Below are 23,867 nucleotides of genomic sequence, written 5' to 3'. Positions count from 1 at the left end.
TGATGGAAAGGGGACAATGATGAATGTTATGGTCTATTTGACTGTAATCTGCAGTAATGATGTAATGAATATGACAACAATTTTATTAATCACATTTGTTAAGTGCAATCCATTGTATATGCAGTAATAATGTAATGAATATGATGATGACTTGTAACTCTGTTATTTAATATAAATGTGAGATGTTAACCAGGTTATGATCACTTCTCCATTGACTGTCTGAACTGAAATGTTAATACAGCTTCATATTGGATTTGAGTTAAATGGTTATCAACATAAAACAGTATCATAGTATTTAATTGTGCAGACTCTCGTCTGTATACTGCATTTGAATCAGCTGCTATTAATGAAGAGGTTGATGATTTATGTTTCTTAATCCTTTATGTAACAGTGCCTATGAATTGTACTAATCATATGAATCACAAACACTGCCTGCTGCCTGCACTTTACATCACGAAATTCCAAATAATCTTAATTAGCCAAACAAAAGTGGTTGTAAATTTGTAATGGTCTCTTTCAGCTACATTGGTTGTATTGCAGATTCACAAAATTACTGATACACGTACTGTACACAACCCCAACGATTTGCTGAGATGATTGATGATTGTGCATTCAATACTAATATACAATTGACTGGGATAAAAGGCTCACATGGGAAAAGCTGAAACCCGTTTAACATTAAACGAGAAAATAAAATAAAAAAGTGCAATGGTCAATTTCATTTTGATAAGGGAAAATGAAATTTATTTACCAGACCCCAAAATTTTAACACTGGTTCGAACCCCAGACAAAAAAGGGGGGGCTGCTGAAACTGTCCAATTTTTTTGAAAACATAGATTGCAACAGTTCATATGGCAACTTATAAAATGTGTATAAGCTGTTAATGAGGCTCTATCCTTTCTTTTAAATACTAGAAATTACATTGACTAATTTTTTTGCTCATACTGCGTGTGTACAACGGCCACCGTAAAAAAAATTTAAATACAGGGTTATTTTCGTAAAACTAACTTATTTTTCCATCTATATTTTATTTACAACCAAACATAGATTTAATAAAAGTTACCTAATTTTCCCGGTAAAATTTTTCCCAACCAAACAATTTTTTTTATACATTTTCCTACCTATCTTACTTTCCAACCATTTCCCTGTGTATAACATTTTCCTATCATTCATAAAATTTCTCCTCAACCAAACGCCCCCTCAAGAGATTCGTAGATGTTTTTGTAATTTTTTTTTGGTGACATTATTGAAATGTATTAGATCAGTTATAATATAAAAATAAAGGTGGGATCTTTTGATTTCAGAGTATGATTAATAACTCTTATTTTTCATTTCAACGATGATTTTCGTTCATCTAATAATTATAGTTTATTTAAAATTAATAATTGAATAATAAATATAATTTAATAAATTAAAATTGTCAGATAAACAAAAATTAATGGTTGAGATAAGAATAAGATTTCTTAGCGCCGTTTGGATGGAGTTTTCCACCTCCAAAAGCTATTTTTTTTAGGGAAAAAAAAAACATTTCTTAAAAAAAATCTATTTGAATGCCTGTTTTTAAAAAGAGCAGAAGTCACAAAAAAAAACCAAAACTTCCTGTTTTTGAAAGCAAAAAATTTTAACTTCTAAAAAATGCATAAGTCAAAAGTCATTTTTTTTTTCAAAAACCAAATATTTTAAAAAAACTCTAAATAGCTTTAGCTTTTATAAAAAAATACTTCTAAAATAAATAAGGTATAAAAAATACTTTTTTTGAAAATCCATCCAAACATACTCTCTTTTTTTGTTGTTGGTCAAAATAGGCTCTTAATCATATATCGGAGTCAAGAGATCCTCCCTCTAAAAAAAATAATTAAATAAAAGAAAATAAATACAAGAAAATAAATAAAAAATTAATTATAATCATGCTTAAGAATTTATTAAGACAAGCATAATATTATTATTTAATTTTTTATATGGTTAGTTTATTATTTATATAAATGCATTCAATTAAAGGATTTGCTTTTTCTACGGTCAATGTAGATAACTTACCTACATTGAACCCAAAATGACGTCATTTTAAGGCAGAAATCAAGGTATTTTTGTAATTATAATTTATTTTAAGGTTATAATAGTCTTTTTTATTATACTTTTTTAATTTTTCAACGCAAAACGACGTCGTTTTGAGAGTAAATGTAGATAACTTATCTACATTCACTGTAGAAACATTAAGCTTTAATTAAAATTAACAAAATAGTTTTTTTAAAAAATTTAAATTCTTAGAGAAAATAAATTATTGGGTTAAGGTCCTCACCAAAAATAAAAATAAAAAATTATTGGGTTCAGGCCGGCCTTTTTAGGCCCAATAAGTGGGACCCAATGATAATAGTCCACATCTAGAACTTTTTAGAGGGCATCGCATGGTGAGCTATAAAATCTCATCACATAGTACCATTTTTTCCCTGCGCAACAACCTATGTAGCACCGATACGACACGCGACACGTGACACGACACGACATGACACTCCGACATGTCAATCCTAAAAAATTATAGATTCCGACACGTTGGGACACGTTTTAATATTAAATAATATTTTTAATTTATATAGTGTATATTTTATTTAATATTTAATAATTTAACAAAAAATGAACTAAATTACTAATATCCATCAACACGTTATAAAGATGGAAGCTTTACTAAAAAAAATAAAATCTGGGATGAGAGAGAGATATAATATCAGATAGAGAGATCAAATCATATTAGAGAGAGATCAGAGAGAAGAAGATACAACAAGAGCGTGATAGAAATTGACAACAATGATGCTGAGATGATATCTTATTTACTTAAGGGGAAAAAAGACAAAAGATAAAATTGATATGATCAGGTGGAAGCTTTATTAATATATTTTAACTTTAAAAAAATAAATTTTTTAAAAGAAAATTAAAAAAAAAATTAAAACAAATTACGAAAATGCTATTTGACCGTGTCGGACACGGTCAAATTCGCGTGTCGGAATGGTCAACGTGTCGGAAAAAGTCAACCGCGTGTCCGACACCATGTCGGAGCGTGTCGGACCCGATTCTTCCTATTTTTACAAGTGTCCGTGTTTCCTTGGCAATAGCCATTGTGCAGTGATAATGGCTGCAAGGCACCTTGTCCCAAGGACAAGGCCATGTTACAAGTGGTACAACTCTGTTTCCCTCCTTATTCTCTCTTCCATGCTTGGAGAGTTTCCTCTTCTTTCTGAATACCCTCCTTTTCTATTGAAGGGATACATATAATCTATTCAACTTCATGAGTTGTTGCTCTGCCTAAACATTGAGCCAGAATAACCAAATACATTCCCCCAATTGCAATTTATTTGCTTAGCACTTGGGAAGCTCTAACAGATCCTTGCTCCATACCATTTACTGAAAGTACCGCTAGATTGATATATTTTACTTTCTATGGAATACATTAGTGGCTCTACACCACAAATAGTTCATATTGAAAGTTTTGTCATCATATATAGAGAGAGATAAACATAAGGGGTTGTTTAGGTAATTAAAAAGTTCAGAGAATTAAAAATTAAAATTGATAGCAAAGTAAACTTTTTTTTATTTTGACTAGTAATAAATATAGTTGGCATGAATTATATAATTTCCTTAAAAAAAATTGGAAGCTTTTCCAAACACTTCACCAAGAAACATTAACGAAAAGAGAAAATATTTCTTCTTTAGAAATCAAATTATTTTCTAATGAAAAAAAAATTCAAATTATTAAGAGGGAGGGTATATCTACAATCCTGTACAACCATTTTCATTATTATTATATTGAAATTAAACTAATAAAAATAAATTATATCAACTAATAACTATTAATTTGATTTCTAAGAAAACGAACAGAAAGGGACTCACTCCAAAACGAAACCTTCCCCATCATATAATTATTCTTCTTCATTTAGCGTGAGTTTTGATAGATCAAATCTCGTTGTGTTTTTGGATAGAGTCTTCAAATCATCTCCCAAGAAAGCGACTTTCTGGAGACGGAGACTGCCGAGAAGAAGGTAGCGTCGATGGTGCGTGCCATGGGAGAGAAGAGGAAGAAAAATAAGAGAAAGGACATGAAAGACTCAGAGGAAAGAGAAAAAATTGAAGGAAGATAAGGAACTCAAAGTGGAGGACAATAAGAAAGATGAAAGCCGCAGAGGTTATTTTCGTAAAATTACTTCATATATTCAGTAATATTTTACCATCAAATATAGTATCAGGAAACCTGATTCAAATTTCTCAGAAATATTTTGGGCTACCAAACAAATTTTTGATAATATTTTCAAAAAATTTATTTTTCCACCAAATTCTTAGGTAATTTTTTTTTTATCCTTTACCAAATGTTCCTAATGTGTTATTTATGATGCCCCCACCTCGTGAATTGCTTATATTTGATCGTTATCCATAACTCCAAGATCCTTGACTGAGAATCAAAAGACAAATCTTGCCCCGTCTCTACAAAGTACATTATATTTTTTTTTTTTTGGAGGTTAAAAGTAATATTATTGTTAGTTGATCTTTTTTGAATTTAAAATTTCAATGTTCTAAATTAATTGTGTATACTTTTTTTATAAATATTATTTTTATAATTTAATTATTCATATTTTATTTATAATTTACTGTAATTTAAATTTTTTTATATTTGAACTAAATATCAAAATACTCCTATAAAGTAAACTATATATTCTATAGATAACGAATGTGGTAAAGCTAGTTAATTAAGTAAATAAATGCACATTTCATGCGGATTTCTTTTTTCGGTAATAATAATTTTTAGAAGATACTAAATTGTATAAAGTTGATTCGCGAATCGGCACATGAATGCCCAAGTTAATTTGCATTTTGTTTTTTAGCCTTACAATAGTAATCGTGGATGATCTGATCTGCAACTGCAACACACCACCAGAACCAGAGACCGTGAACTTTCTTGCCACCAAATTCCCAATTTTCTAATAATATATTATTAATTAAAGTTTCAAAATTAAAATTTTCTGCGAAGGGTTGACCGATGTGTAAAAACTAAAAAGACCACACTGACACTGTGATAGGTTAAGTTGGGTTTGCTGGATTATTAAGTTTAATAAATAACTAGTAGTAACTACTAACTACTAACAAGAGTGTGGGGTATAGCGATTAGCGATAATAGGAATACAAAGCCGTAACAACAAACATACAATTTAAACGGCTCCATTTCCAAGTTTCGTTTTGCGATTCTCTCTTTTTTTCTTTTTTTTGCTTCTTCTCGCTTCTCTTCTGACTTTGTGTTCTTTACACTCACTCTTCTTCCTCTACCCATTTTCCCTCTCTCTCTCTCTCTCTATCTCTCTCGCCGACAACTTAACGGCTCGCGGTGCCATTTCCGCGCCGCCGATTTCCCTCTTCGCCGGCGCTGAACCAGGAAATTCCTCTCGTTTTGGATTTATACTATAGTTGCTTCTTTCTCTTACACTAAACAGGTATTTTCATTTCTCCCAGTTCCTATCCTGTTTCATTTTGCGATGTGTAAATTAAATTGAACGGGTTTATTTACTGCCTTATTATTACTAGTGTCGTTTTTTTATTTTTATCTTTAGTTTGATTTTCGAAACCGATCTTTGTTTTACTCGCCATTGCTTCGCCCTAATTTAGGTGATTTTCGTTTTCGAAAGCAGACCTAAAATGAATTGCGTTTGTCTCAAGTACAAATAGGTAAAAAGATATCAATATGTTTGTTATTTTCACGAGCATCGAACCTTTTGGATATAATCGAATTCATCATGAACCTCGTTTGATTTTGGTTTCAATTTGCATTTCAGAAAGATAGGGGGTTAGACTCTCCTCGTTTTTTCTTGTAAGAAAAGAAGCCTTACATTATCTAAATATTCCTTTAATGAATATAGAGAAACTCATAGTGATCCTAATTTTATGCATAAGCCTCTGTCATATTCGTTCGAATCCAATTTTTTTTTTTCATGTTTTCTCACATTAAAGCAAGCTTAATTTGCTGTGCTTAATTTTTCACATCTATAACTCCTCTTCAGTTTCAGTTTCTTGGAAGCTATCCTGTTTGGCTTAACTGGTTGTCTTTTCTTTTCTATGCCAGGAATACAAAATGATAGGATCCTTTCTTACCAGGGGACTTGTGTATGTTTTATGATATTCTAACTGTTCTTACATGGCGGGTTTATGCCGTATTTTTTGAGCTTTAATAATTTTATATTTTCATCTATGTGTTGGCAGGATGGTTTTTGGTTATGCCTACCCAGCCTATGAATGCTATAAAACAGTTGAAAAGAATAAGCCAGAAATTGAACAACTTCGCTTTTGGTGCCAGTATTGGTATGTTGCACATTGATCATCTGTGCGAAACTTATAAATAGCTGTTCATAAATACCAATACCTGCTTTCTTTTCCCCTTGTGTTGCAGGATTTTGGTGGCTCTTTTGACCGTATGTGAGCGAATTGGTGATGCTTTTATATCATGGTAGAGGATAATATTTTGGATGTGTGCAGAGAATGCTATGTTCTTTTTGTAATTGAAAAAAAAAAAAAGTATATTATGCTTTCTTGTTTCCTTCTTATTAAAATAAGTGAGTTATTCTTCTTGAAGGGTCCCAATGTATAGTGAAGCTAAGTTGGCATTTTTTATATATCTGTGGTACCCGAAAACAAAGGTATACAATTAATTACTGTGCTTGAATCTGATATTGCTTTATAATTTGCTTTTCTTCAGCTTGAGTTCTTTAATTTAATATTTATTACCTGTGTTAGGGAACAACATATGTGTATGATTCCTTCTTTAAACCGTATGTTGCGAAACACGAGACAGAAATTGATCGCAACTTGTTGGAACTGAAGACAAGGGCAGGAGATATTGTAGTTGTGTATTGGCAAAGAGCTGCTAGTTATGGCCAGACTAGAATATTTGACATTTTGCAGTATGTTGCTGCACAATCAACTCCATCGCCTCGCCCTGCTCAGGTAGTTGATGAGCATGTGTTGGTTTGTTTACTATCGTATTTGAGGTGTGGCTTAACTACTTAACTATACTGGAAGTCATATGTAGAAAAAAAAATCAGCTTTCTTATATTCATCAGACTTGGATTGTGCTGCTGACGCTTTATTCTTTTGTTGTTTAACCTCTCAGGTTTTTTTAATGTGTAAGTAAGCATATGTAGATGTGCATGTCAGCACATATTTCAACTAATGCCAGTTAAATGATTAATCTAGGAAGGAGAAATATTTTGCACACGTAAAGAAACTTATGCCCAGGATTACTCTCATTTTTGCACAAGAAAGGAGAAAAAATCTAAATAACTAGTATTGCTATTCCATTCCATGTTGGTATGTTGATTAATCATTAATCAACTTCAATTTGTAGACTGATATTTGATTGGTCATTAAGATGGATATTGTTATGATTCTTCTTTGCTGCATCAAATGCCATCTTCTTCATCTTTATCTCATTTCCTTCGTAAGCTTTCTCTTACAAAAAAAAACTGTCTCTTCAATTTACAGCAACGACCGACTGTGAGGTCCCAACAACCTGCATCTGGTAATCGCCAACCAGCTGCTGCAACAGAACCACAAGCTCCTCTTTCTCCTACTTCTAGCTCATCTTCAAGTCAGCACCAGAAGGAAGTTGCAGAGGAGTTGGGTTCTTCCCAAGAGCCTAAAGCAGCCTCCTCTGTAGCGGATTCAAGTGGTACCCAGAAGTCTAATCCTACACCTGAATCGACCAACCAATCTCAACCTGCAGAGGCAGAGCCAATGCACATTGAAGCAGCACCACCTTCATCATCTTCTGCAAATGAAAATGTGAACCCTCCCTCTGAAGAGACAATAATGGAAGAAAGCATTAGGGTTACCCGAGGCAGACTAAGAAAAACTCGATCCGAAGGAATCCGTTAGAGTATCAATATTTTCATTTTTTTAGCCTTAAAAATAGGGGTAGGTGGACAATGATGGGTGTTGAATTGATGTAAAACATTATGTAAATCTGTTGCCTCAGTTTTCATTCCATTTGTTGCTTTGTGCCTTTATTTTGGATTTTGTTTTGGCGTGGAAGGGATGGTAAGCTGGCCTTAACGTTCCCTTAGTGTGGAAAAATGTTTTACACGAATTACAGAACTACATCAACGTGTCACTGTAGTCTATAACTATAATTTGAGAATTATTTCCCCTCAAATTTTGGACGCATTGGGTGAACCAAGTCAATTGTGCACCTTATCGGTTTGAAGTGTTTAAATAGATCCTTAGATGCAGTCAATTAAAACTGTTTGGGATTAACATAACAGTGTCAAAAAAAAGTTTATAAAACTGTCAGTTGTGCTGAAGCATGTAGAAACTTAAAACATACAATGTTTTATATTTCTTATGTAACATAAGATGAGAAATTTTTTTACACACTTTTTCGATTTTCGTGCCGATATAAGTCCTACACATGACTTTTTTTAACATATGGGTTCTACACGATTTTTGCTCTATGATATAAAAAGGTTCGTCTCATGTAACATAAGAAGTATAAAACCCTTTATATTTATATATATTCAATTTTTAAACGAAAAGGTTATTTTGTCTAGAAATTGAAGTTAAAAAAATATAGATGTGACTATTCCAGACTTATTATTTATTTTTTTAAATAGTCTTTTATTTTATTTTTTATTTTTAGTTAGGCTCTACATCCTATCCGCAAGTTTATGTTATTGTTTACTTATCCTAACTACATTTATCATGGATCTAATCATCACCTTAATTCAATTATGTAAGTCACTTATTGGCTCCGCTAGAGTGGTGAACAATTAAACATACCAGATGGGGCAAGACTACCTAACCCATTTTATATTATGAGATATACATAAGAGAAACTAACAAGGGGAAGACTATACAAATACTTAAAATAAAATCTTTAAGAAGGACATGGTAGTACCTTAGGAAAGGAGAAGGATTTCCCTTTCGGAAATTCCCGAAAGACTTCTAAAAGAAATGAGAAATGGATAGCAGGATTATTTTTTCAGAAATGAAAACACTTTTATTTCAAATAAAGAGAGATTACATACACATTGTGAACACTTCAACACAGAGCACACACTTCACTCGATATCTTTTACATCTGAGTAAGACATCTATTTATAGATCCGGACTTGAAACTCGAAATTAAAATACAATGGAAAATCTCTTCTTTTCTGAGTCGGGTGCATATTGAGCCCCGTCTGAAGGAGAACTCTAGAGTCATAATCTTACACAATATCATTTGGGATTGACATTATATCCGTATTTTTTATTTGAATACTAATGCTCGGATAAATAAATAATCAATAATTTTTTTTAGACAATAATAATAATTATTACTTCATTGAACTTGTAAATATTTACCATTCGCTTTAAATAAGTAAAAGAAATGTACCATGACAAACAAAAATAGTGAAACAAAATAAAGTAGTGGACAAAATAATTTAAATTCAATTTTTTTTTGGCGATTGTGCATTTAATTGGTCAAATATTATTTAAGCAACATTAATTTTGTCAATACTTAAGCAACATTAAATTTGTCAAAGTCACATTTGCAATATATATATATATATATATATCAAATATTAATCACTTTATTGTATCACTTTATTGTAAATTTACTCTTAATCAAAATCAAATTTATCAAATCAATTTGATTCAAGTTAAAGGTTTACAAACTCTTATAAAAATGCATAAGTAATACGTGGCAGTCACTCTTTGTCTTGTTTGACTCTTGTTCCTTTCGAAGTTCTAGACGATTATTTAAAGAAAACACTCCCAAAGTATTCAGAGAAGCACTTCGAAGCTCCATTCGTGTGATTCCCCAGAAGAGCTCGTAACTTGGAAAATCCATTCGAGTTTAGTTAAATCTTGCACAATGGCGCTATTTCCAAATCAAAATGAAACAAGAGAATGAGAGATTAGCTTGAGTGATCGCCAATGTTAAAAAGTCCATAACGGAAGTTGTTTAAAGCTAAAGTCTGGCTTATGAATGCATTGACTTCAAATATGATTAATGATAGTTTCTTATTTTATATAGAATTAAATTCTGTAATTAATGCCAATATATTTGAAATATGCATAATGATAGGAGAGATTGTTTTTAACAAAAAATTAGGAAAGTCATAATAAATTATTTGAAATATGAGAATACGAGAAAATAAATTAAAATTTGCAATTTTGTTGATAAAAAACTACACTAATAGAAGAATTGCAACTTTATTCACAAAAGTTGTAGTAGTTGGAAAACAATTGTAGCTTTGTCTGTACAAGTTAAAGTAGAAAGAAGATATGTAACTTTTCCATTCTATAGTAATCTCATAATGTTGTTCAAAAAGAAAAAGCTATATTATTGGATACAGTCACCATGGTTAAGGCAGCTGCTGTTAAAGAGTGCCCCCCTAAAAAAAAAGCTAACATTTACAGTTTGAATGTGTACCCTTTGTGTCATCTGCACAATTAGCAGCCAATCTCACGTACTTATTGAACACATCTGTCAGTGATGCTTATTTTTTAGCCAATGCCACACCCCTATTGGATTAATCGTCTGGAAGCTCATCTACCTGAACCAACTGCTCATTTTCTGAACATAGAAAAAAAGAGCATTCATAAACCAGGAGCTTTCAAACTGGTCAACTTGCATCCTCACATAGGGTTAAATCCAAGAATCAAATTCATATACTGAAAAGATTAGTTAGAATATATTGTACCCCACAATTTTGTTAGGCTCACTTCAGGATCTGAATGAAACCAATAGTCATCATGTATCTGCAAATAAATAAATAAATGAATCAACTCAATGACCTGAATTTATTACTATTATTATTATTATTTTCCAGATTTTGGTTTTCAAGTAATCATTCAGAGCTTCAAAATATACATACATCATAAATCGTTGGAGTAATTTCTTGAATTCCAAATGCCTCTGAGTTGAGCGAACTTAAACTCTCAGAAGGATTTTTCTGGTCATCTGAGCTTCCTAATAATCCCACACCCCCCATTCTGCAGTGGTCACTATTCCATGATGGATCTATGAATTTCACCCGCTTGACACTATCATCCTCAAATTTGCGGTCGTGCTTGCTTCGAGCAGAAAAACGATGAGTTATTATACACTTAAGACACAGAAGAAAAAGGAGGATATTAACAAGCAAGCACGGAGAGAACAGAGTAACAAAGAGAGGAGCAACTTTTGGCTGCATTGTTACAGAAGAGAGGTACCTCAAGAGGTACAAAGATATTGGTCCAGTGGCACTTCTAACAGTCATTTTATACTGCCTTTGCTGGAAACCTAATTCCTGTTCATTTGAGTGAGGAGTCAATTAGAAACTTGTTATACCAAACATATTTTAACATCCATATCAGTAGAAACCCACCTCGTCAGGATCAGGGACCTCAATGAAACTAGCTTTTGGAGCCTTGATTGCAATAAGTTGCTGATTCTGTGAAAATAGTATATAAAAGTAAGTGGTGATAAAGAATAAACTAGTTTTACAAAATTTTCAATATGTAGAGAAAATGTACCTGGAAGCATGGAAGGCTAAGAATCTCTTCCTTGGTCAAAAAAAGGTACCTAATGATAAAGCAAGCGCACTATCACGTAAAGAAACAATAAGTAACTGCAACTCAAATATAAGACGAGTTGTCATAAGTTCATACTTCCGAGAGTTTTCTCTTTCCCCCAGGTTTCTTAGAAGCTCCTGCTTTTTCCTGAGAAACTAACATGATAATTGTTTAAAAAACAGATAGGTCAACCATCAGAAAATTTTCCATAAACGATATTACTAGCAAACCTTATACAATCCTCAAGTTCGCATTCCTCAGCATATAGACTTTCAACTTCAGCCTGTATAGAACCAAATTGTCAAGAGTTGGATCAAGTTATTTGCATACTGCAGTACATTGTTTCATTAAAGGTGGTGCTAAAATCCTACAAGCAACATTCATTTAAAATTATAATTAAACTGATGATAAATTGCATCAGTCCAAAGCTCAAGTGGAAGCTTGCTGTAATCTCTCCTACTCAATGGCATAGGTATATATGATCCAAGGTAGAAGCAGGAGACCAATTGATGCATCGTATCATGTCACGATATAACTGATCCCTATTTAAATAGTACCATAATTCATAAGTCACGATTCCAAGTCATGTGGCATTTAGATTTTGCCTCATCCAAGAATCTAAATTAAGAAGCATCATATCATATAATGTTAGAGACACTTAAGCTATTCAGCAACTTGTCAAGCTTAAGGTTACAGAATACAGATATCCATGCAAACAAGTGATCATCTTGGATGCCAACGCAGCCCAAATTTTTTCTTTTGGCTTCAAGAACAAAGCCTTAAGTAGCTCAAGTTGCACCTTATTGCCAGCAACTTGAATTTTATTTTGACCACTTTTTTCATCCTCCACAACCTGATCTGTATTACCAACAAATTTTTTTGACATGGATACCATATATTCCAAGGGGTTTTGGAGAACTTCCATTTTTTTCATACTAGATATAGAAAACAAAGATTCCTAGGTGCAATGTCTAATCAGATTATTAGGAATGTGATGCCAAGAAGACATCCGAGATTCCTGTAACCCATGGCTTCAAAAGAATTAAAGTAAGGTTTCACCAATATGGTCTCCAGAATAAACTAAGTGGAGATGTTTACAATCCAAAGCAATCATGAGAGCTGTGTAAAAGTAGGAATTATAGGATACATCTGAACTAACTGACAAGTAAAAAGAATCCAGAAACCTTTAGATTATTAACTTGATCATCTAGTTCTCGTGGCCCGACTCCATCACATCCCCTGTTAATAAGGTCCACTGTGTATCATCATATCATACGTATGATAAAAAGAAACAAAGTAACGAACAAAAGATTAGCTATTTACTTCCACCGTATATGATTCTTTGAAGTTTTCTCTATCAATCCTACTCCTTCAAGAACATTTGTAATGTCATAAATTCTCCTTTTTTGAACCTACCAAAATTAATGTTAGAAGTATTATAAAAAAAAAAAAAATGCCAGTAAGTAGAAATCTATTATACTAATAGCACTAGTGGGAAAGTTTAAATTAATAGGACCAGAGGAAAAATTCAAAAAAAGCCATGTAAACAATGAAAGACATTTTCTATACCTCCAAGATCTCAGCGGTTTTATTTAGATCCAGGGTACCATCCTTAGCATTCTTGATCAAGCTGACAAATTTCTTGGTTAACAATCCTGCCAAACGGTACATGATATAATTGTCCATTATAAGAAGAGCCACATTAATGAAGACACCTCCTTAAAAGAGCATCATGGGAGGAATACAAACTACTGGTGCAAATAAAAAGTGGATCCTAGGAGAAAATATTATGAGTGTGGACATACCTAAGGAACTGTCATAACGACAGTTGTTAACTGCAGTCACGTTAGGAGATTCTGATAGGGAAAATCCACCCAACATAAAATCCAAGCAAAAAATTAAAAATATTGTGAGACATAGATATATAAATTAATGCACAGTTTGACAGAATCATAGTCTAAAAGACTGTTACCGGTATTTGATCTGTGAGTTCCAAGTTTTGCATTTCTTGAAACTTTTGGTTTACCATGATGCTTCCCTCTTATGCTAGGCTCGGTTTGAAGTGGAGGAGAAAGACTAACTGTTTTGCTCGAACGAGCAACTTCGTTATTACTTGTGTGAGACTTGAAATTGTTGGCTTCATATCTTTGACTCAACTGCATAGATATGTAAACATTGAAAGCATGAGGAACAAGGACTAATATTTGCTTGATACTTATTCTGCAAATTATGTTTCTAATATTTAAAGCTTCAGCCAACATAAGGATAAGGGTCAATTGAGCGGAAAAAAATCAATTCAAATATAAGTTATACTGAGCCTATTCAGTTGGGTTGAATTGGTAATGTCCAGTTGGTAGAAGTTGGTGTTTCTATCATCAGAGAAGGGGTAGTGATGTCTGATAATGGATGAATCAAGATCTTCGGTGAGCACTCCGATGGGAACAATCAAATATGTGCGTGTACACACGAGGAATGTGAGTATGCTTGGGACCGTAGTGGGGAGCGAGTGCTCAAATATAAGCATGTGTGTCCTTACTTACCAGCCTTTTATAGAGGCCTTGGTGACAGTTGGGAGAATGTGGGGTGATCCAGAGTTGAAATCCCGCAAGTAGGGATCGCGAGTGGTGTAGTTGTGATAAAGAGATCATGAGGAAAGGCCACGACATGGGTTGGTGAGACACGACACGCAAGCAAGGAAGGCGAATTCCGCCCATAGACAAGAGCGGCCTCCCTCTTTGCCGAGCGCCAAGCTCGCAAGTCTCAAGTAGGGCCTCCAATCTGAGAACTCTTCACGGAATAGAGCCAATTTCAATGCGTATGAAGACCAGCTAAAGGTCAAAGTCGATACATGGGCATTGCCACCCCCTAACCAATGCGGGACTCGTAACATTGTCTCCCCCTTTTAAGGGCCGACGTCTACGACGGCTTTCACTCTATCGACATTGACATGATGATGGCCCTTTTTTCTTTTGGAGGCTTTACTCACCTATCAATATTCAGTACAACACCTCTTTGGGAGGTATGACACCTTAATCCAGCCTATAGGTAGCTTTTTTCGTGGCCTCAACTCTCAATGAAAACACCAATTGTTACGGACCTTGAGGTCATCACCCCAAAAGCTAACTCAAAGGATGGGAGTGCTCAAAGTCTTATAAACCCCCATTAGTTGCCTATACAACCAATGTAAGACTCGTAATAAAGTGCTCAAATATAAGCATGTGTATCCCTACCAGCTTTTATAGAGGCCTTGGTGACAGTTAGGAGAATGTGGGGTGATTCAGAGCTAAAATCCCACAGGTAGTGATAGTGAGTGGCGTAGTGGTGATAAAGAGATCACGGGGAAAGGCCACAGACACGGCAGGCTGGCAAGGAAGGTGAATTCCGCCCATAGACAAGAGAGGCCTCCCTCCTCGCCAAATGCCAAGTTCCCAAGTCTCGAGTAGGGCCTCCAATCTGGGAACTCTTCTCGGAGCAGAGCCAATTTCAATACGTATGAAGACCAGCTAAAGGTCAAAGTCAATACAAGGGCATTGCTAGCAAAAGGTGAGTTGAGAATAGAACAGAAACCAAAAAGAAAGCACAGAGTTTCCTAAAAACTCTTCGTTTTCATCTCCAGTAAGCCTAAAACAGTTCTAACACGGTGCATGAATGAATTATTATCCACCTCAAATTCTGTGCACCGGAAGAACCATTTCCATACTTGAATGCTTGTGCCCTAATAAACTTTCCAAGTCCAACTCGGCAAGTGTGATTATTTATTTATTTATTCTATAATTCATAATAATAATTGGAGCAGAACAGATTACACTTGATATTTACAACTTAAAAGATGTTATGATATTAAGAACAATAAATCAACAAATATAAGTGCAATGTACACGGAACGGAGCAAAGTATAAAAAAAAATGATCGGATTCTGTTATTGGAATCCAAGAGAAAAACGTGATCGGATCCTGTCATTCAAAGAAGAAAAGCATTCGCTATGCAAAAAGAATGAATTCGCAGGACAATCGAAATAGAGGCAAAAGCATATGAATGCGTGCGGTGCGAGTTAAAGAACGAAAAAGAGAAATAGAAAAGAATGGAGAGAGAGAGAGAGAGAAAACTCACGGGAATATCAGGAAAAGGAGAGTGATGAAAGTGAGAAGGGGGGCGCAATAGCTCGAATTTGAATTGAGATATATGACGCGGACGGGGTTGATCCTCGCCCGAAGTCGACATTAACACTTTATAACTGAACCAAACCAAACCAACAGAGAGAGAGAACTGAGAACTGAGGAGTTAGGGGTTAATGCTATTATATATATAGCAGCAATAGCAAAGACAAGATGAAGAGAGAGTTTGATTTGATATGAGTATGACTATGAGTATGTGTTTGGGACTGAGCGAGTGATGAGTCATGAGATTGAGAGGCCGCCAACAGAAGCGGTGAGTTGAGTTCGAATGCGCACGCCACCCCGCCTTTTGTTTTTCTCTCCACTCTGGGCCTCCCTTCTATTTGGGCTCCTCCTCCCTTCTATTCTATGGGTAAATGTCGTCCATTAATATTTACTCAGTTAATTCAATTCAAATCAAATCAAATCAATTCTTCTATATATGGGCTTCTAAAATATGACCAGGCTTATAATCCAAGCATAACACAAACTAGCAAACTATTTGCCATATCTCTATCGCCGTTTACAATTGTCCGAACTTGATATGGGCTGGAATCGTTATTGGGCCCCTCCACTTCCACATTTTCTTATTGCTAGAAATGCATATTTGTGGTTGTTTGAGAACGGTTCAAATTATGAAAAATATTCATTTTTAAGTTTTAATTATCTTAAAAAGATATTTTTACTAATAAATTAATTTCAATAAGTTTTTATCTTGTGTAAAAAAAAAAATTCGTGAATTTTATTTTAGCGTGTGGTTAATAAAAGTGCTTTCATATTGAAGTTAGATATGGATTTGAGAAAAGTGGTCATTCATTAATGATTTCTTCAATAAATTTGTACTCGAGGCATTCAAGATCATAAGCATTACCCTTAGTATCCTTACTACTTACTTGCCTATATATTTTCTATATTTTTTCTTTCATTTTCTGTATTTTGCTTTTCTTATTTAGATTTCTTTTATTTAAAACGCATTGAATGTTTTTTTTTTCGTATTATCATTTAATAAAAAGAAATGTAGGATGTGAAAATAGAAGTGATATCAGACTGAAAAATCCATGAGTGAGTAACGAAAATCGTATATGTAATTTTTGTTTTAGGAATTGTTATGCTATCCTTGTTAAATTAGTACATGTAAGACGGATTGTCAATTGTTAATTGACTAATAATTATAGAATAAAGATTTAAAAAATATTGAATATAGGTAATTGTTTATTAAATGTTTAATAATTTACCTTAAATACCAAATCTTTACCTTCCCAAAAAGAGTATCAAAGTAATGTACTTTGTTTTATGGGTTTGCATTTGTCATTTAACATGACACAACAAACTTTCCTACACACATAATATTTTGTGGGCCCCACACATTTTGAAGAAAAAAAAACTACGGCACGCAAAATGAATCTCTATAACAATACACAATCACTTTTTCTACAACATAACTCTTATAAAATCCTTGTTTTATTTAACACCTGATGCTGTTAACTTTTTAGTTTCCTTTGTTAAAAAAAAAAAAACTGTAAAATTGAAAGGAAAAGTAATTCTGTTTTCCTCCGTTTGTATTCATTGATCAAACTACTTTATTAAAATTAAATGTATTTGTTATGCGGAAATGCCTCATCCTGTTTTGACGACTATTTTTAGAGGAAACAAGTACAGGACACAATCATAATGTCTTACAAATCAATCATGATTACCTCCAACCTTCACTCTAAATGATTAAATTCGTAGTCAGAAAGCTGAATGATTCGCATTCATTATCACATCACGTTTTACATCCTTCCAAATTTTCCTATCAGAGGATATATAGGTGAAAGGGAAGCCATTACTTTTTAACTTCTATAACCCATCTATATATAAATATGTCCACAGATTAATTTGCTATGACAGAAGCATTCTAAGCCATTTTGTTTGGACCACTATGCCTGTAAAACTATGCATATCAACTTCCATCAATAGGAATTCCATTGTTTCCGCCAAAACTTGCCAAAAAGAATGCCAATCATTATAACCTTGTCTTCTAACCTACTGTTTAATTGCTAAATAATCATATCCTCTTGATCATATAAATAAATGATTAATTCAACATAACAGAGAACAAATACATTTTGTGGCCAGCGATGTACGAGTGCCAATATATTAATAGTGATCGTTTGGCTTCTTTCAGGAGGATAATAGATTTTGGGTCCTTGAGCTTTCTCGTATATGTGGATGAGAGTTGTAATTGTATATTTGTATGGGTACTTCAAATAATTTGTTATATCCATCTTTATGTACCTAATTTTAAAGTTTATTAGAGGAAGAGGGATTGTTCTAATGTGAAGTTATGCCATGTTGTAAAGTTTAAGAAAGCCTATAGTAATATATCTAGTAATGAATGTTTACTAGCAATAATGAAATTTGAGATTTTTTTTTGTTCACGCTTTTTAATTATACTAGTTGAGCTAACACTCATTTACAACTATCCAATACCTGGTTCAATTAACCTTTCTTTGGCAGAGAGTCAATCTGTCTACTTAATTAGCCATGTATTGATTAATGGAATAAATTTGGGCTTTTTCTTTCATGACACAATAAATAGATTAATTAAATTTGGAAACGAGATAACTAACCAATATTATCGAATTCATATTTTGGAGAATGATTAATGATATATCTTTCTAATGAATTTTCTTAGATTCTATCAATTACTTAAAATAACTAGTATTAAATAATGTCTTAAGAATGAAAAATATTTAATACCATATTATTTAAATAACTAAATTCACCAAAACAAAGAGTAAGATTAGTATTATGCTGATAAAGAATTATTCATATAACAAATTACTCCAATAAAAAAGATGATATAGGAATAAACTGTGACTGTATATTTAGGGAAATCTACTTCTCCTTTCACCGCAGACAACAAACGATTTTAACTATGTACTATGAGTAGTATATAGTTATAATGTTAAAATTATATTTTCTCTCTCCGTCATATCAGCCGACAATGTTCGAAAAGAGAAAAAAATAACTTTTTTTTTTGGTAATCTAAAAAAAAATAACTTTATTATTATAAATATGTATTACCCATAGTACATAGTTGTAATCGGTTGCTGTAACAAAATTTCCTTGCAGCAACAGTGTAAAAGACGCACCCATATATTTAAGGTCTCTTTTTTCTTATGTTGCTGCAAAATTTTTTTTTTTTTTGCAGCAATCGATTATAATTATATATTCTCTTAAATATATAGTTACAATTTTAAAGTTTTTTTTTTTTTTATTCAGAAGTTCTCTATTGACGTGAAGAGGAAAAAAAGTAGTTTTCCGATTATAACTATATAATCTTAGTAATGCATAGTTATAATCTATTGTTTCAAAAAATGAAATAAAAATTTGGAGCAAGAAAGAACTATATTTCCCTATATATAATACCTTATGTGTATTCGTGTGTCTCAAAAAGTTTTGCAGGATTGAATGTGTATAAAATAAAATTCCGAAAAGAGGAATTAGCTCAAAATCATTTGCTTTAACGTTGGACATGTTATATGGGTTCCACATATGTTACAAATGATTATTGTTGGAGATCCATCAAGGTTTTATATAGGAGGCAAAGTGGATCAGTCATTATTCGCCTCCTCTTTTAATAAACATAGCCAGTACACATGAAATGATCAAATTTTAGCTCTATCCAAAGCGCCCGATTCTGCCACGGATTAATTAAACAGAGTAATATTGCTACTGATAAATTAGCTTAAGATGTTAATTGAACGCAATCAAGAAAACTTAGCAAACAAACCAGATTGGGAGGACAGGAAGGCCATACAAATGATTTGGGCACATGGAACTTCCAATATGGAATATAATCTTAACCTTTGAAATGCTCACCGACCCTTTTGTATATATACCCTCAAGAAACCAAATCAGGGAGGGAGAAAAAAATGCACAAACACAAGCCACAAAGAGGAACACTAGAGAGCTTCGTTGTCATACAACAAGTAAGAGGAGGTATTGCTACCGAAGAAGCCCTTGACCAAATCCCTCATCGACGGCCAAAGCTGAACCTCTCAGTCATAAAGCTATTTCACCGCCTCCGCAAGTTCCTCATGCGCATCATACTCAGGTCATCGGATTCAAGTCACAGAAACTCTGACCGGTTTGAACCGCCCAAGACTTCATGCAGCTCATATTACTCCTCTTACTCGCATTACAATGAGGCCATTGCAGATTGCATTGAGTTCTTCAATAAGTCAGCACAAGATGACATTTTCGATGGTCAAAAATCTGATGTTGTCTGAGACTGACAACCTTTGACACCCTATGCCTGCGATCTTCAATTCAAAACTTTGGTTGGCCATCATATATGGTTTGTTAATCCTATATTATTTTTCCTTCCGAGCATATGCTATAGAGATTGAATGTATATGTATTCAATTCATTGGCTTCTTTTATGTTTTGTTTTTCAATTTATCAATTATGCTTCAACCCTGGTATAATGAGGAATAATAATAACAAATGCTTAGTGGTGTTTGGAGGGGGTTGAATTGGAATTATCAGGTCCCCTCTTTGTTAATGAAATAATATTGTTTTTTGGGGCTTATGGGTGTGAATAAAAAGGAGATTGAAATTGTAATTGTGGTGCTTTATTACATGAATCATACTCAATATCACACACCCATATTCCGCTAGTTTGCTTTGTCGCATCTCAGTTGACCTATATTATAGGGGCTACTTGCCATTGTCTGATACAGAGGACATGAAAATGTATTTGTTGAAAAATAAAAGGAAACTTGTAAACAAAATGCAGTTGTTTGAAATTATTCTGGTACTTTTATAGGATTCAAATAGAGTCATGGAACTTCTTGGCTTCCCTTTTTCCTAGAAAAAAGACCTCCAATCAGTGGAATCAATGACATCTTCTTCTTCTTCCTGAGAGAAGGGTGCCTTTCCAACTTTTCAACCCCCTGTCCCTGTGGTATCATTACATGAGTTACAGAGGGCGGATTCGCGAACGTCACGTACCTTTTCTTTTGGAACTCCATCTTTTCTTCATCGAATCTAGAACTTTTGACTTCAAACGTTGTTAAATTCTCAACAAACTTAACATCTTCGATCTCCGATTCCACTGGATGTTTCTCGGTTTCCCGTTGCTTCAATTGTTGGAGCTCTTGCTTTGTACGTTCAAGCTCATCTTGGAGAGAAGACAGGCAATGCGCCATTAACATGCTTTCCTCCCTAGCCCTTTGCAGGTTTTCTCGTGTCTCCTCTAACTCAGCTGCAACATTTTCGATTCTCGAAGACTCAAGGCCTTTTCCATTTGATCCACTGTGCATCTACAAATGCATTTGCACACAAGCAATTAACCTAACAAAATTCTTTATATATGTATATACACATGGAACAGTAAAAATTATTAATTATAAGTGAGGTGAAGATTAAGATACACAATTTATAATTAAGGTGTATTGTATGTACAAAAGTAAAATATAAAAGCATAAATTAATATTTTTTTTCACTGTCTTTATTCCATGACACGATAAAGAAAGCAAGATACACAAAAACAAGCAAGCACATGATACAGTCTTCAACTTCATAACCACTTTTTCCCCATGTTGCAAGCAAGCATAAGATTTGAGCAAATTATTAATATGAAATTTTAAGAAAAATTAATGTTCTGAATTCCTCTTGTCGGCGAATTTTTGGGACTTGAGATTCAATTAAACCACAGGTTAAAGGTTATAATAATTTAGAAATTTAAGGCTCATACGATTGGTGACTATGCGTCGCTGGAAAATCTAACAAATGAAAGCAGTCTTGTACAACTCTTCTAAGTTGGGTGTAGATTAATTGGTAATGTGTACATACATATATAAGTTGGGGTGTAGATTAATTGGTATATATATATATATATATATATATATATATATATATATATATATAAAAAAGGAGAAATCACTTTTGCTGTCACTGATATATATATATATATATATATATGGGGAAATCACTTCTGCTGTCACTGCAGAAGTGATTTCCTTCTGCCACACACTTATCATTATTTTTTTTCTTTTTTATTTTTTAAAAATGGTGGGACCCACCATGTTTTTATGTCAGCGGCAAATTTTCAAACTTTGCGGTCAAAGGAGAGATGCAAAACTCTATATATATATATATATATATATATGGGTCAGGATCATTTTACACCAGTGTAAGTTACACTCTTAATTTTGTCCATTGATCCAACTTATATCTAAGGGTTCTAATTTTTTAGTTATGTGAGCCATTGGATACAAGTGGATCAATGGTCAAGATTGAGTGTAAGACTTCTAACTCTTACACCGGTGTAAGAATATCCTGCCCCTATATATATATATATATATATATATATATATATAGTTCACTTTTTCTACAGTCAATGTAGATAACTTATTTCCATTGAGTTTAAATCGATGTCGTTTTGAGACAAAAATCAAGGTATTTTTTGTAATTATAATTTATTTCAGGGTTATAATAGTCTTTTTCATTATAATTTTTTAATTTTTCAACCTAAAATGACGTTGTTTTGGAAGCGAATGTAGATAACTTATCTACATTCACTTTAGAAACATTAAAACTATATATATATATATATATATATATATATAATAGAAAAATATTTCTGCTGTTACTGCATATACGTTATCGGCATTTACTCCCAAAACGACGTCGTTTTGAGATTGAAATATTAAAAATTAATTATTAAGACTATAATAACTCTGAAATAATTAAAATTACAAAAATACATGATTTTCTGTCTCAAAATGACGTCGATAACTTAAATTAACTGCATAAGAACCCTATATATAATTGAAGTAATCGAGGAATGGTTTATGATAATTAATAAAGTGATGTATAGAACCTGTTTGAGCTTGCTTGCAGTTGCATAGACTTCTCCAGCTAGAACTTTCTCACCGAATAATGAGACAGCCTCTTTGACGGACCGGAAAGGCGCTCTTGTGTCTATCTCTGCCTTTGTGACCAGCATGACACCATCTTTCTTATTCTTATTCATGTTTATGTTGCTTTTACTCTCAGAAAATGGTGTTAGTTTCAAAGGGAAGGAGTTTGAAACAACACACAAGGTTGCCTTTTAATTAGATAGAGAGAGAGAGAGAGAGAGTGAACAATGAGATGGGTTGGTTACAAGTAGGATTTAATTACTAGGATTGGCATATATCACATGACGATTGGAAGCTTCGTTTCTTCGCTTCCACTTCACTAGAATTCGGTTTTTGTCTGAGGGCGAAGGCGGTGGGTGGATGCTCCTGAATCTTGTAACTATGGGTGTTGGACCTAAAACGGCCCAAAAAATTTATATATATATTTAGCAGAACTGGCCAACTTCATGAGCCCCACAGGTCTTTTGTTTCCCCACTGGGACTTGTCTTAAAGAAGCATTTGGAAAGGGAGATGCTCAATATAGAATCTTTTGATTCCCTTCCTCGAAAGATTAAATATGCACTGCAGTCCGCTTGCGAATTCACCAAGTAATCTATGCCTTTATGCTAAGTGACACCTTAATGGTACATAGAACGACATATGAAACTAACGGGCATTTGGTATAAGGTATTTTATGGGATTTCTGATAAATTAAATTTTTTTAAATTTTTAATTTTTGAATATTATCGTAAACTAAATGTTTTTATTATATTTCTGACAATCGAGATTTTCGGATAAAAAAAAATTTCTCCTCTGCCAAACGCTCTTAACAACTTTGATGGATTTAAATACATATTTACATCATCACCAAGAAATAAATAAATAAAATACATTTTTACACACATATTCATTAAAAAATTTGAGCAAATATTACTTGGTATGAAATCTATTCTACTAAAGAGTCACGAAGGGTTTGCTAAAAAGAGTGATGAAAAGAAAAATAAAATAAAATGCTTTCAGTTATGCCAAGTAGAATTTGTGGAATTTCGTTAAAAAAAAAAAAATCATGATGTTTATCAAGAAAAAACAGGTTTCAAGAATAAACAGATTTATTCTTTCATAAGATAGTCGTTTTGAAATTTAGGAAAAATATATATTTAAAAAATATATATATATTATAAGAAAAAAAATGAAATTTTCAAAAATATCATGAATTATTCTGGAGTTCCAAGGAATAAATTTGGCAAAAAAATT

The 23,867-nt window shown here is 33.0% G+C and overlaps 3 protein-coding genes across 3 annotated transcripts; 1 reads left to right on the top strand and 2 right to left on the bottom strand.

Moving 5' to 3' along the window:
- The first annotated feature begins 4,024 nt into the window (after positions 1–4,024).
- On the top strand, positions 4,025–8,173 carry LOC133315630 (putative HVA22-like protein g). The gene is made up of 7 exons (XM_061517294.1): positions 4,025–4,171; positions 6,095–6,135; positions 6,232–6,330; positions 6,419–6,475; positions 6,602–6,665; positions 6,763–6,972; positions 7,510–8,173. The coding sequence occupies exons 1-7, from the start codon at positions 4,157–4,159 to the stop codon at positions 7,900–7,902; spliced, it is 879 nt and encodes a 292-aa protein (XP_061373278.1). The 5' UTR covers positions 4,025–4,156; the 3' UTR covers positions 7,903–8,173.
- Positions 8,174–10,450: 2,277 nt separating this feature from the next.
- On the bottom strand, positions 10,451–15,786 carry LOC133315640 (transcription factor E2FC-like). Its single transcript, XM_061517306.1, has 14 exons — positions 15,676–15,786; positions 13,538–13,721; positions 13,371–13,421; positions 13,135–13,220; positions 12,889–12,977; positions 12,750–12,804; positions 11,796–11,848; positions 11,662–11,712; positions 11,527–11,575; positions 11,379–11,444; positions 11,193–11,300; positions 10,926–11,081; positions 10,713–10,770; positions 10,451–10,585 (listed from the first exon to the last, which is right to left on the bottom strand). Exons 1-14 carry the CDS (start codon positions 15,784–15,786, stop codon positions 10,542–10,544), a joined length of 1,161 nt encoding a protein of 386 aa, XP_061373290.1. The 3' UTR covers positions 10,451–10,541.
- A 4,643-nt stretch (positions 15,787–20,429) lies between these two features.
- Positions 20,430–22,963, bottom strand: LOC133315660 (WEB family protein At1g75720-like). Its single transcript, XM_061517326.1, has 2 exons — positions 22,594–22,963; positions 20,430–21,031 (listed from the first exon to the last, which is right to left on the bottom strand). The coding sequence occupies exons 1-2, from the start codon at positions 22,744–22,746 to the stop codon at positions 20,549–20,551; spliced, it is 636 nt and encodes a 211-aa protein (XP_061373310.1). The 5' UTR covers positions 22,747–22,963; the 3' UTR covers positions 20,430–20,548.
- Positions 22,964–23,867: the final 904 nt, after the last annotated feature.

This window comes from Gastrolobium bilobum, unplaced genomic scaffold (genome assembly GCF_033153095.1).
Source record: "Gastrolobium bilobum isolate Gb01-03AN ecotype WA unplaced genomic scaffold, APGP_CSIRO_Gbil_v1 utg4030, whole genome shotgun sequence".
Taxonomy (NCBI): Eukaryota; Viridiplantae; Streptophyta; class Magnoliopsida; order Fabales; family Fabaceae; genus Gastrolobium; species Gastrolobium bilobum.
This window is presented reverse-complemented; position numbering and strand designations above follow the sequence as displayed.

Coding starts and splice junctions, on each gene's coding strand:
- LOC133315630 (XM_061517294.1), top strand. Junction 6,666..6,762: donor TGTGGTACCCGAAAACAAAG/GTATACAATTAA, acceptor TACCTGTGTTAG/GGAACAACATATGTGTATGA. Junction 6,973..7,509: donor CATCGCCTCGCCCTGCTCAG/GTAGTTGATGAG, acceptor TTCAATTTACAG/CAACGACCGACTGTGAGGTC.
- LOC133315640 (XM_061517306.1), bottom strand. CDS start 15,786: ATGTCGACTTCGGGCGAGGATCAACCCCGTCCGCGTCATATATCTCAA. Junction 13,221..13,370: donor TCGTTATGACAGTTCCTTAG/GTATGTCCACAC, acceptor ACCGTTTGGCAG/GATTGTTAACCAAGAAATTT. Junction 11,576..11,661: donor GAAAGAGAAAACTCTCGGAA/GTATGAACTTAT, acceptor CTTTATCATTAG/GTACCTTTTTTTGACCAAGG.
- LOC133315660 (XM_061517326.1), bottom strand. CDS start 22,746: ATGAATAAGAATAAGAAAGATGGTGTCATGCTGGTCACAAAGGCAGAG. Junction 21,032..22,593: donor CTGCAAGCAAGCTCAAACAG/GTTCTATACATC, acceptor ATGCATTTGTAG/ATGCACAGTGGATCAAATGG.